This window comes from Melopsittacus undulatus, chromosome 6 (assembly GCF_012275295.1).
Source record: "Melopsittacus undulatus isolate bMelUnd1 chromosome 6, bMelUnd1.mat.Z, whole genome shotgun sequence".
NCBI lineage: Eukaryota > Metazoa > Chordata > Aves > Psittaciformes > Psittaculidae > Melopsittacus > Melopsittacus undulatus.
In genome coordinates this window covers 22,077,782-22,090,727 of record NC_047532.1, presented here as the reverse complement: position 1 = coordinate 22,090,727, position 12,946 = coordinate 22,077,782, and the positions used below count along the sequence as shown (strand labels likewise).

Sequence of the window (12,946 nt, the reverse complement as noted above, 5' to 3'; positions counted from 1 at the left end):
CCATGGATGTTTTAGGTAGGCAGTGCCTAGTACTTTGGTTAGCACAGGAGCTTTATACAGCAAAACAGTTAAAGTAATTTACTGAAATGCCAGTTCATACAGATCTTCTAGGCTAAGTGGATTGCTTTTCCAACAAACTATTCCTCAAATACATGAAAAGTTGGAATCTGTCATGATAAATTGGAAATCAAAGTTAGTCCTAGCAATCTGACGGGAAGCAACTGAACATGAGGAGTAAACAAGGGTGAAGGATGATCCAGATCCCTATCTGCATGCATGGATTCAGAAGAGAATAAGAAAGTGTTGACTCACAAGTGAGCTATTATCTGAAACCCAGAAAGTGGCAATAGAGAAACAATGTGGGTATGAATGTTCATAGCACCCCCATTTGTGAACCAAGTAATAATCTTTTCTTTAAATTTTGGCTAAATAATTTATAAGAATTTATGCACTGCTTTTCTGTGAAGAGGTCAGAGACTCACTCTCTCTCATAATATTTTAAAATATATTCATCAATAATTTCTGTGCAGGCACTAAAGTTATTGGCCTGGATCTTCCAGGGCTCTGCAATTGTTCTGGCTGTGCTGGCTTTCCAAAGCTTATTTCTGGTGGTGCTAGGATTTAATAAGTATTTGGTGCCCTATGTCTAAAATGAGAATAGCAAAACATTAACATAGGGACTCCTAAAATACTTCCCAGTCTTCCAACTAGTGTAGGATGAGGAGAGGAGGGCTGGAAGAAACAAAGCATGACAGAGATGCCTACATATCATGTCAGTCTTGTTCCTCTTGAAACCTATGGAAACTTAGAAAAGCCTTTGGATTACTTTAACTCAGAAAACAGGACTGTATAGACCTGTGCCAAGATCAGGAAGAATAGGTGACTGTCCTCTGCACATGATATCTGTAACTAAGAACATTATAGATGACAAATCTAATATAGAGAACATAAATAGACTCAAACTATGTTTACTCAAGGTTCACTCGATAGTTAATAATTACTCAACAATTAGCACATTTCATCTAAGGAGTTACAGAATTTGGAACTAAATGTATTAAATTGCCTCTGAGTCATTTGAGAGACAAATCTACACCTCGCCATCTGTCCTTGTAGGACATCTATATCACTTTCCCTAAATGATTAGCAAAGGATGGCAAATCTGTTTTAATTTCTAATCCCTTTTGTCAAATTGCCCTAAATGATATCTCATAAAAGCATTTCATAAGCTGATGTTACAGAATCTGAACGGGTGTAAAAGACATAGCAGAAGCAATTGGAAAAATAACATAACCACCATGCAATGAGCAGGGGGCTTGTAATTTTACCCACTAATAGTTCAAAAATTCAGAATATTCTGTTTATAATTGGTTTATAACATCAGTTTTATAGCTGGGTTTTCTGGCCTTTCTCATATTGTGCTCTATCAGTCGAATTATGCAATTAGTAAATTAATACAATCTGTGTACTGTGGCTTTAAAAAGAGTGATGTATCTTACTGCTTATTTCTCTTCAGAGATCCTTATGAGTGGACTGGCAGCTAAATATTTGGTATTGAATAATGCAGGCAGTTTAATTCCAACAATGGCAATGTCCCAGCTGCGGACACATTTCCTAGGGAGAGTTGCTGATCCCTTGGAGGTAATTGGGTCTACCTGCAGTTTGCCCCCTTATCCCTTGTAATGACCATCATCCAGTTAGCATTTACACTTTACTTCTTCCTGCAGGTTGGAATAACAGTTGAAGGACTGCAGGAGATATTTGCTAAAGGTTACTCTCCTGACAGGGACTGGGAAACTGACTATGACTTCAAGGAAATCTTGAAAAAGGTAAATTCTCAAGGAAAGGAGAATCTTTAAGGTATTGCTACCTGTTATGAATAATCAGGCTTTCTTCCTCTTCTCATGCAGCTCTCTGACTGGAAGGCATTCTCCAGTGACAAACCTTTTGCATCAGGCTACTTGAAGATGTTTGGCCAAGAGCTGTTTTTTGGTGGACTTGATAAAAATGCCATTCAAAATGCATTGCAGGTATAGCTTTGAAAACACCACTACCCACACATAAAATGCTCTAAAATTTTATGCTTTCACAAATTCTGACTCTTTTTTTTAATTTCCTATTTCAAGAGGGTGTTTTGGTTTTAGTATTAATAAGGTCAAGCTATAATCATTGCTAGCAGTCTTTCCTCTGAGGCATATTTAATGACATGCATCATGATATTCAAGCTCTGCTTATTTTCACAATTTGAACACTGTAATTGCAGGCATGGTATGGACCTGAAAAAATCCCTTCAATAAGGAAAATAATCAGTAGCCTTCAAAGTGGTGTTGCAAGGCAGTGGACCAAGGCCTTACTGTCCTCTGAGATCCGTCGTATTGTGCCCACCTGCACTGGCTTTCCAACAGAGACAAGCTTCTATTACTCTTCCGTAACAAAAGTAGCAGGGAATGGTAATGGATTTCAAGACCTGAGCAATACAAACATTCTTGTCAGGATTGGAAGGGATTTTTAACACCTTGGGTTTGTTTTTTTCTTCTCTCTGTAATAGTTCAAGCACAGATTACACCTTCTCCAAAATCTGATTTCAGATTGACTGATTTACTAAACGCCAACATTAGGCTACGATCCAAAATGAGTATAAGGTAAATATTTAATATAAAATAAAAGAATGTTTCCAAGCGACAGAGGCCATAAAAAATCACAGCTCTCTGAATATAATCTTACCCTCATTCTACCTTTTCAGCATGGCTAAGGAGATGACCTTTGTGATGGGGATCAACACACACATAGTACAAGCAGGGCTGGAAGCACACAGCAAAATAAATGCTCATGTACCTGTGAATGTTGTTGCCACTGTCCAGATGAAGGAAAAAAATATCAAAATTGAAATTCCACCATGTAAAGATGAGACTAACATAATTACTCTAAGGTAAGACATAGCACTTATTATCTTTCTTTATAGAAATGCAGAGTCTACAAATAGAACAGTTGTTTGTCTTTGAATGACAGCTCAGGTAACTGGCAATGATCGTTGTAGTTTATTTGTTTTAAATGAAGTGGCATGTACCAAAGCTTTCCTTGCAAATATGCATTACGTCCTGTGGCTGTCACCTGAGAATCCTCTTTAGGAACATTTTTCAGTTATTGAGACCCATACGCTATCTGAAACACAAATGGCATAAAATTTCTAATCCAGTGCATATATTTGGACTGGGGAAATTAAGTAAGATATAAGCCAGCTGAATACTATCATTTATAACAGATAATCCACATATATTTGCATTTGATGCCTTGAAGCAGAGAGGATTTTGTGTTTCTTGTGTTTTCACTTTGTTTCCCTGTGGCTGCCATTTGGTTTTCTTACCTGTTAGGTTTACTTGATTCATTATCAGTGCATGCAATTACAATACACTCTGGAAAACTGTTGTAGCCAGATGCCAAACAAATGAAAACAGATGGAAATACAAGCACAAAGAGAGGGAGGAAACAGAAAGAGTATGTCCAAGGAATCAAAGCAGTAGACCAAAGAAAACCTTCACACATACACATGAAAAAATACTGAGAAAGACAAGCTGAAAATCCATCACAAAGGAAAAAGCATCACTGACAACAGAAATCAGCTATTATGCGATCCGCTGAAATGTTAACAAGTTTCTGCTTTAGGAATACAGCCGTAACAAAAGAGCTCAGTTGCTTGATCTAGCTGCAATTAGCATTCATGGCTGCTGGCCCAGAGGAGCTCTGCAGGTTCCCCAGTTTAGCCACCAGTTAGTCTAATCATTATTCTCCCTTGTCCTTTACTGGTCACAGACCATCCTAAGCAGACATTTAACACTGCATATTCCTTCCTAAGATGATCCCTCTACTCCATCAAATGTGATTGTAATTAGGTTCTCTGTGCAGACTGGGGAAGGTTTGGGCAGTTCATAGAGCTAAAATTAGCTGTGTGTTTTCTTTTGTTCTGTTTCTTGTGAAGACCAGGACAGTCTGCTCCCAAGGTCATCAGGACAGCAGGCACCTGCTCTCACTAGCCCTCAGTGCTGGAGAGGGTGAGGTGGATATTAATGCGCTCAATAAGGATGCTGAACTGAGAATTTTTAACACTGATATGGAGTGCAGAGCCCCATGCAGAGCTACAGGTATTAGCAGAAGGATCCTCCCTGCAAAGCAAAATAAAAATATTTTCCTCCTTAAACTTAAGGGGAAATCAGATCAGACACAAAAAGGGTTAAACGCATTGCCAAAAAGCATAAAACGAGCCAGTATCATATACAAGGGATTACAGCAGAGAAGTTCATGAGTTCCAGCCCAAGCACTGCTTTAGACCCTGCAGCATTATCATTTATAAAGTGAAGTAGTCACTTGGAAATAGCTCTATAATGCTAAGTATATGAGAAAACTTATATTCACTAGCTAACTTTTAGTGCCATCAAATTTTCTCCAAAAAGCATGCTTGTTCACTGTTACAAAACAAATGGTCAGTGGAAGTCACGCAGAGCGATGAAATAGCAATGAGTACAAGTGAAGGTAAAGCAATAACTAGCAAATATAACATTGAACCACATCACTGGGGAGGTCAAAGACCAAGAAACATAAAATCCTACAGGTATGAGGAGAAACAAGCAGGCATGACAGAGAGAGAAAGCATACATGTGTCCTCTATATAGAGTCCATTTTACATAGACTTTTGTCTTCCTTTTGCATAGATCCTCTAAAGAATAAAGGACCTGTTGAATTCAATATTTTAGAGATATTCTGACAACTTCCCTTGTTAGCTTTAAATATCCCATTTAAAGAAATGTTTCTAGGAAGCTGTTGCTCTTTCATTTGTTTGTGAGCTCTCTCAAAAATATTTTAACATTGGGTACTTTGTCTTGGTGGTCAGTGGGTTACATTCTCTAGGACTATGTCATTAGAGGTAGTCAGGATGTGATTTTATTTTCCCCTTCATCTCTCAAATCCAGACACAAGAAGCAGTCTTCAATAGCATTAATGTTGGTTATATCCTACATACTGTACAGGTTATAACCTGTTACAGCTGTGGGATTTATACAAATTTTCAGGAGCTGAAGAGAAACTCAGGTGAGCTATCAGAGAGCCTAAAGAAAAAAATAATGAAGACTTTGGTGATAGATTATATTCCCAAGATAAATCAGCACATTACAAACGCAACTTTCTTTATGGAAAAATCAGAGCTAAATAATTAATCATACCATGGAGAGAATATATAACATGTGTTTCAATTCAATCCTATCAAAGTTAAATATAATTAAAAATAATAGTTATTTTTAAGGCTCTTTTAACATAATTATTTAGTATACTGCAGATGGCTACTTAAACATACTTTTCAACAAAATTTACAAGAAGAAGTAAAAATCAAATAAATTTCAGGGAAAATTAGAGCCCTGTGATTAAAGTATAAGTATGGAGAGCTGCCAGGAAATGCACTTTGAAAATATATATTTATGATAGCACGCTACTGAAGTATATATGTAAGCTTGAATACAGCTTGTATCATAGAGTTTTTTTGCCTGTTTTAACTGTAGGAGAAGCAGAAATTGCTTCACATAGGCATTTTATCAGGTGAATTATGAAATTACAGCACTGCGTATGACATGTATACGACTCATGTAGCTGAAAATGCAGAAGAGCCAGTGAACACTGTGAGCTCACAAGGCAGCATGGTATGTTTGGAGAGCAAGAAGGGAAATGCCTGGTACTCCAAGTTGCTGGTTTTATAACAACTTTCAACCAAGGTCAGAAGGATGATGCATAGGAAAGGCAGAAATTCTCGTTTCGCCAGAGCAGAAAGAACTCTAAATATCTGGTTGGAGGGTAGTCCTTTGCTCTTCATTTATCTAGATACAGCTTCATGCTGTGCTTTAAAACCTGGGAAAATAGTTTTTTGCTGGGCTTTTTTGTTGTTGTTGTTGTTTTAAACAGACATTGAGCCCTTTTGTCCCCATGTTAAAGATGTATGTAAGGCCATGCTCACTGAAACATTAGTAGGCCCACAACAGCTGAATTGCTTGTCCTTTGCCCCTGCAGTGAACTTGGCTTATATTATAACACAGCTTCTTCTCTCATCCAAAAAATACACTAATACATATTGGAAAATCTCCTTTTTATTTTTTCTCCCTTATGTGAGATCAGAGAGTACAGATTCTTTCATACCATAGCTTTAGGCCTTCTTTGTGACTGTTTTTCTTGTTAAAGCACCAGAGCCGGCTCTTGTAGCCTATTTTTACTGTGCCGTGTGATTCTGCAGACATTGACATGTGTCACCTGTGATGCAGCTGCATTTGTCGACTCTCTGTGCTCAACAGGGAAGAATCGATCCTACACTTTCATTAGGTGGCAGAAGTAGACTATTGGCATAAAAAATACTACAAAAATTGGTAAAGAAACCCCAGGGCTTTCTGCTTGGAGACCCAGCCTGCAGTTCAGTGGTCATTTGAATTATTGAATAGGATTAAAATAAAAAACATTTTCCTTTTTGTCTCTGTACCCAGATGAGCCATCTGAAATGCAAGTTGATTTGTATTTTCTTTCATCCCCTCAGCTTGTTAGGGAGAATATTTTATTTCAGATTCCATTCTTCAAGGTTCTCCTATCACCCAGCATGGAGCGTTGCCGTCATGTCCTTATCTAAAAAAAGAAAGAGATGGCAAAGAAAACAAAGCCCACTGGTGACACACATTTTATTGAGGTGCTCCATGAGAAGAGCAATTGTGTGCTTTACACTGCACACAGCACAGTAGGAGCCTTCAAGAGGAAGAGGGCTACCAGATGAATACAAATTCATCTTTCAAATAGGTTAGGCTAGAATTGCTTAGGCTACTACCGTGCGGACCATATTAAAATAGAGACCATTTTGCAGACCGTCTTTCCATTCACTGTCACAAAGGCCACCTCCATTGGCAGATCACAAAAGCCCCGGGGCAAGCAGATCAACTTCATACTTGAGAAACAGCAAGTGGGGAAATTTGAGCTGGATGTTAGCACTGATAAATGGCTAATAAGGTAGAGTTAGCACTTTAATAGCTGAGAGAAATAGGTTTTCATCTCTCAAAAGTGTTTAGCATTCAAGATGTTTCTTGACCCAACCCAAAACTCATAGTTATCACAGTACTATAACAACTTCCATGAAGATCATGGGGTATGGAGCTGGGGGGTCAGGATATTTAACAGTGAGAGTCTCAGTCTCATGCTGCATCTTATGTCACTCTTCTTGGGTCCTGACTAATATTAGTAGAGTCCACAACACTGGAAACAATGTTCTGAGCACATTTACGGAAATAGGCTCTTAACCTTTCTACACATCTCTCTGTGATGTCTGGCCAAGACATGGCCAGTGAATTTAAATCAAGTTGGAGACACTTTCTTTGATTATTTCAGGCTCCTTTCTTTAATTTTGTGTTAACAAAAGTTGCATAGGAAACAGCTTTCTGCAGCCACCAGTCCCCCAGGTTGTTTTTCGAAGTTGCAGCAGTGTTTTCCCAATTATAATGTCAAAGAAAATGAGAAATAAGTAAGTTTAGCAATGAACACACAGAAGATGAGTTTAAAAATTTAAAAGTCCAGAAGATCAAAATAGAAGACTCAAAAAATTCAACAATCGACAGCCATGCTTCTAAGTGGTCCATTCTTCAAGGTGTTAGGCTTACAGACATCCTATCAACCGCAGTGCTTTTAATCTGTACATGTGATTCTAAAAGCCTAACTGAGCTATCTTCCTCTGAGATTGGTCTATGCCTTTATTCACTCTTAGTAGTCCTTGAAAATACAACAGGAAGGATGCTGTAAATATCTCTAAAGTAATCTGCAAGGTATGATACTTGTTGCTGAGTACGTGCTACAAGGCATTATTCAGGTCTTTTCCTCAGCAGTGCTTTATCAATGCAGGTTTCCTCTAATGTTTTTTCTGCAGGTCTAAGACATTTGCTGTTACAAGAAATATTGGGGATTTGGATGCTAGTAAGATGACTCCAGTTCTTCTACCTGAAGCAGTGCCTGACATAATTAAGATGTCTTTTGATTCAGATTCTGCATCCATTGAGACTGATAACATCAGGGTAAATGATGTAGTGTCTGACTATTCTTTTTTGGACTTTAAATCAGTGGGGGCCATTTCTTTTCTCCATAGGAAAATGTATAATGCATCTCTGACCAAGTAAGTATCTCAAAATAAGTCAGGTTCAAACTAGTAACACAAATAGCCCTATAGTAATATTATTTTAAGATCTAGAGTAGAATACATCAGATTTGCCACACTTTTTCAAAAGTAGAAGCATTTTCTTTGTTAATTAATTTTACACTGCCATCTACAGGATAGGCTCACAATCTTTAAAATACTTTGCAACTATTATGCAAGCATCACATTACCAGGGCAGCCACTAACGTTCCACAAGACACTCCATTGCTCAAATTGTAGAACCAAATTTAATGCTTTAAGCATCCTGATTCAAGGATGAATGGCAGTTTGTGTGTCAAGTCAAATGACTTCCTGAGCTGCAGTTTTCTGTAGCAGCCAGTACAGGCTTTCTATGACGGGCAGAGTTGTGAAGGCATCACCATGATAATCCATTCAGTGAAAGACTGACAGAGGTGAGGGATACACTGTCCTGTTCTGGTTTCATTGTTGTCCTGCAGCTCTGAGGGATCTTCACATAAAATGAGATGAACAGAGGATGAGTACGGCACTTTCCTATGGAGAAGCCAATAGACAAGCATAATTTCAGTGGTAGCAGTTTCTAATATCCTGGAACAAGTAAAATTCTGCTTCATGCCTCTGTGCTGCCCTTCTGAAAACTCAGCACTCTGCAGTTATTCTTAAATAAACTGCAACTGAAAAATGGCATTTACTGAAGCATTCCACAGTATCATTAGAATTTCCTTTGGAAAGCAAGTAGCATTAAAACTCCAGTTTTTAATTTGTCTTTCAGTGGGATTCATACAAGTTTGGAATCTTGTGAAACATGGTAAACTGAGTAAAAAATTAATTCCAAACCTATACTACATGTGAAATGAAAGCTTATGATTATGGGTCTTTAGCTACTTGCTTCGTTGCTCCAAGAAGTCATAGATTTCATTTCATGGATTTGATTCCAGTTTTAATTAATCATAATTTTTCTGCAAGTATTACTTAGCACATGTATAATTCCATAGTTTTGAGCAGAAATTTCTAATGCCTGATATGCTTTGACCATCTAGTTAATGTAGTCTCATATTCATGTCAACCAAGACAGAACTGTCATGCACATAGATGAAGATTCTGTTGTTTGACCCAATCAAAAATCAAAGGAAAGAACTCCAGTCAGTCTAGAGCATTCTCAGCTTCATCAATAACCTGTTAACACTGTCTAATACTTCAGGAAAACAAAATTAAAAATTTAGAATTAATATGTGATATAATTTTCCATTCTTATAACCTGAAGCTTTTTTTACGCTAGATAGTCTAATCGAGCCATTCAACTAATAATTTCATCCAATTGAAAAACAAGTTATCCTATGTCACAGCATTGTTATCTCGAATAAACTGATTAATTCCTCCTGCAGAACATAAGTAACTATTACCAAAACAGCATGACTCATAGCACTCAAATCTTCCTCCTACTGTTGTCCAGTTTAACTTGACATCTGTATTATCTGATAGGACAGGCAGTCTGAAGAAGATGCTTCACTGGGAATTTCCTTTGGACGCTCTTCTTCCCGAAAAGAGCCATTTGTTCAGTCCGTGTGCTCCAATGCAAGTACATTTGGGGTTCAAGTGTGCATTGAAAGGAAAAGCATAAATGCAGCATTTATAAAGAATGTGCCTCTTTATTACCTAGTTGGAGAGCATGCCCTTAGAATGAGCTTCAAGCCAGGTAAATACAACCATAATGGGTGTGTAAGTAAGGGTGTGTATATGCCCATATATATTTGTAGATGTATGTATCTTTTGTATCTTAAGTACTACTAAAACTACCGTCAGACCTACCACTGCTGCCAGTATTGGCAACAGAGTATGCTTGAAGCAGGAATCCATTTCTCCCTGACTCATCTGAGCAGCGCTTCCCCACCTCTCCTAGCAATGCCACTCAGCATGGCTGGCATCAAGCGGAGCTGATCTGTGCCTGCAGAGCATGTCTGATGCGTCCTGAATGATTGGATTTGGGATTCAGGCACAGAGCAATTGGACATGGGCAACAGATCTGATGCAGTGTCCTGTACCTACACTCTAAAAACCAGACTCTTAAAGGGAATTATGGATTAACCCTACCAAGATCTAGTCCTTAATGTCTTAATTCATGACCATAAGAAGTAAAAGTACAGCAGGCCACCAAATCTAGAATTCCTAAGTATCAAAATGAATGGCCTAACCATTGGGTCATTCTTTACTATTCAAGAGTTGAGCCTCAATTCCTCCATGATGCCCAATTCACCATCTCATACTACATTATGTAGTTAAGCACTTGACTTAAATCTGTTGACCATCCTGTTTATCGACTTGAAAAGAATCTAGTATCATGCTAATATTTAAAAATTTGGTTACTGCCAGTATGTGCTTAACTGTTAAAGAAATTTTATAACAAAGTTTCTGAATACCAAAAATAAGCAGCGACCATATACTTCTTCATCTGGGGAAGAATGGCTAAAAAAAAAAAAAAAAAAGTTATAGCCAAAAAAGGCTTATGCTATCATTCAGTTGCTGATAGTAACAGCAACTCTAATTGCTGTGTAATTTCAGTTTACACAGAAGCACCTATTGAAAAACTACAAGTCACAATTCAAGCAGGAGACCAAGCTCCTACAAAAATGGTACGTTTAGTAACATTTGAAGATCCAGAGGAACAAGTACATTCCAGAAAAGAAGCACTTAAAAGAGTGAAGAAGATCCTTGATGATACTGATGACCAGGTACTACCATAAAAATACACTTCTAGATTTGTGGGAGACATTACACAAAAATTAGTTATATGTATTTCTTTAGCTAAGTATCTTCCTTTGCTTAGATAGTATAAAAATTTGGAAAATAAAGACAGGGCTTTGGATACAGAGTCTTTCTGCAGGTCTTTTGCTTTCATTCACCTCTTCTGCATGTGAAGAACATTAGAAAAAGCAGGCTTGTTTTCTGGGCTTTTCTGAAAATCTCTTGTAAGACACAAAATAGCTGTGTGACCAAAAAGTTAATCCATTCCTTCCAGCACTGTAACTGTAGAAAAAAGGAATGAAACCTACCTAGACAACTTGCCCTGAGATATAACAGCTATGGTGATGTCATTACATGTTCCATGTAACTTTATGATCAACAATTTCTATACATGTTGCATATCACAAAAGTGTTTGATGCATTCTTTTACTTCTGTGTGGTTTTAACATGTTATTATAAATTTGCCTGCTTGTGATGTATTGCAAAAATGCCATGAGGCATACATCTTATCTCTTAAGGCAGCAGAAAGATTTGTAGCTCTCTGTATCTGATTTTACTTACAGTTTTCTGCAGGAACACAGAAATATAATTTTGTTTTTCCTATGGTACCATTGACCAGGGGATAAGAAAACCCAGAAGCTCATCATCCAGTGCCAGCAGCACCAGTGGAAGTGATGAAAGTGCAGCAAGTAGCCCCTCCAGCAGCAACTCTGACAACAGAGCATCACAGGGAGCCACCCAGATAAATCTGAAAAGAAGAGAGTCCAAAGAAAAGAAATTCTACCCTTTTGGGGACAGTGGTGGCAGCAGCAGCAGTGGTAGCAGCAGCAGCAGCAGTGGTAGCAGCAGCAGTGGCAGCAGCAGCAGTAGCAGCAGCAGCAAAAGTAGTAGCAGCAAAAGCAGTAGTAGTAGCAGCAAAAGTAGCAGTAGTAGTGGCAGTAGTAGCAGTAGTAGTAGCAGCAGCAGCAAAAGTAGCAGTAGTAGTAGCAAAAGCAGCAGTAGTAGCAAAAGCAGCAGTAGTAGCAGCAGCAGCAGCAAAAGCAGCAGCAGTAGTAGCAGCAGCAAGAGCAGTAGCAGCAAAAGCAGTAGCAGTAGTAGCAGCAGCAAGAGCAGCAGTAACAGCAGCAAAAGCCCAAGTAGCAGTAGCAAGGGGAGCCGCAGCAGCAGGAGCAGCAGCAGCAGAAGCAGTAGTAGCAGCAGCAAAAGCAGTAGCAGTAGGAGTAGCAGCAGCAGTAGCAAAATATCTGGTATAAAGCCAAAGGCTAAGAAGCAGTCCAAAACCACACCATTTCCACTTGTCAGTGCTCCTGAAGAAGAAAGAAGTGTCCGTGAACAGAAGCGCAAAACACAGAGTAGCAGCAGAAGCACCAGCAGTGGCAGCAGCAGCAGCAGTGAAAGCACTGGTGCTTTCCATCGCCATAGCAAATATGACAGACAAGCTGAGATGAAACATGTCAAGTCCCAGTTTAACAGTCACAGTACTGATGTTTCTACAGAATGGGTAACATTTTCTAACGCTTTGACTTCTGCTGGGAGGTGATCTTTACTGAGCTGTAGGTAACAACTTCTTTTGGAATTTTGCAGGAAAACCGCCTTCCGAAAGTATACCAGCTCCACTTCAGGTCTGCTAAAGTCCATTGGGTAAGTCCCTAATTCAAGTGTACATTCCCATGATGGCTACAGTCTATATGATAAAGCATATTACTGAAGGACTTTGTTTCATTTCAATTGAGAGTTCCATGTTGTTCAGAAAACATTGAGAATAGCCAAAATAAGCATATTTATTACTAAAATACTATTATACTATATCCTTCTGTTGTTGCAGCACTTGCAATCCTCAAATTTGGGTCTGGAGACCTTTGGGCAAGATGCTGTACAATGCAGTCAAAATTAAAGTTAACAAAGACCAGGGGGGAATTATAAAACAGCAGGATCTCCATGGGAATAACCATGTCCAAAGTTTTTAGGGAATCATGGAAAAACTCATCAGGTATGTGGGCTGTATAAGAAACAAGATTCAGTATGCATTATGTC

At 38.5% G+C, this 12,946-nt stretch overlaps 1 protein-coding gene across 1 annotated transcript in view; it reads left to right on the top strand.

The window, feature by feature from the left end:
- Positions 1–12,946, top strand: part of LOC101871797 (vitellogenin-1-like) — a 42,092-nt gene that overhangs the window by 17,704 nt on the left and 11,442 nt on the right. The window contains exons 14-24 of the mRNA XM_034063864.1: positions 1,514–1,638; positions 1,725–1,826; positions 1,908–2,027; positions 2,261–2,447; positions 2,546–2,639; positions 2,741–2,926; positions 7,928–8,072; positions 9,653–9,866; positions 10,730–10,899; positions 11,532–12,413; positions 12,497–12,553. Of these exons, the coding sequence (XP_033919755.1) occupies positions 1,514–1,638; positions 1,725–1,826; positions 1,908–2,027; positions 2,261–2,447; positions 2,546–2,639; positions 2,741–2,926; positions 7,928–8,072; positions 9,653–9,866; positions 10,730–10,899; positions 11,532–12,413; positions 12,497–12,553 (2,282 nt within the window). The remainder of the gene's footprint in view (positions 1–1,513; positions 1,639–1,724; positions 1,827–1,907; positions 2,028–2,260; positions 2,448–2,545; positions 2,640–2,740; positions 2,927–7,927; positions 8,073–9,652; positions 9,867–10,729; positions 10,900–11,531; positions 12,414–12,496; positions 12,554–12,946) is intronic.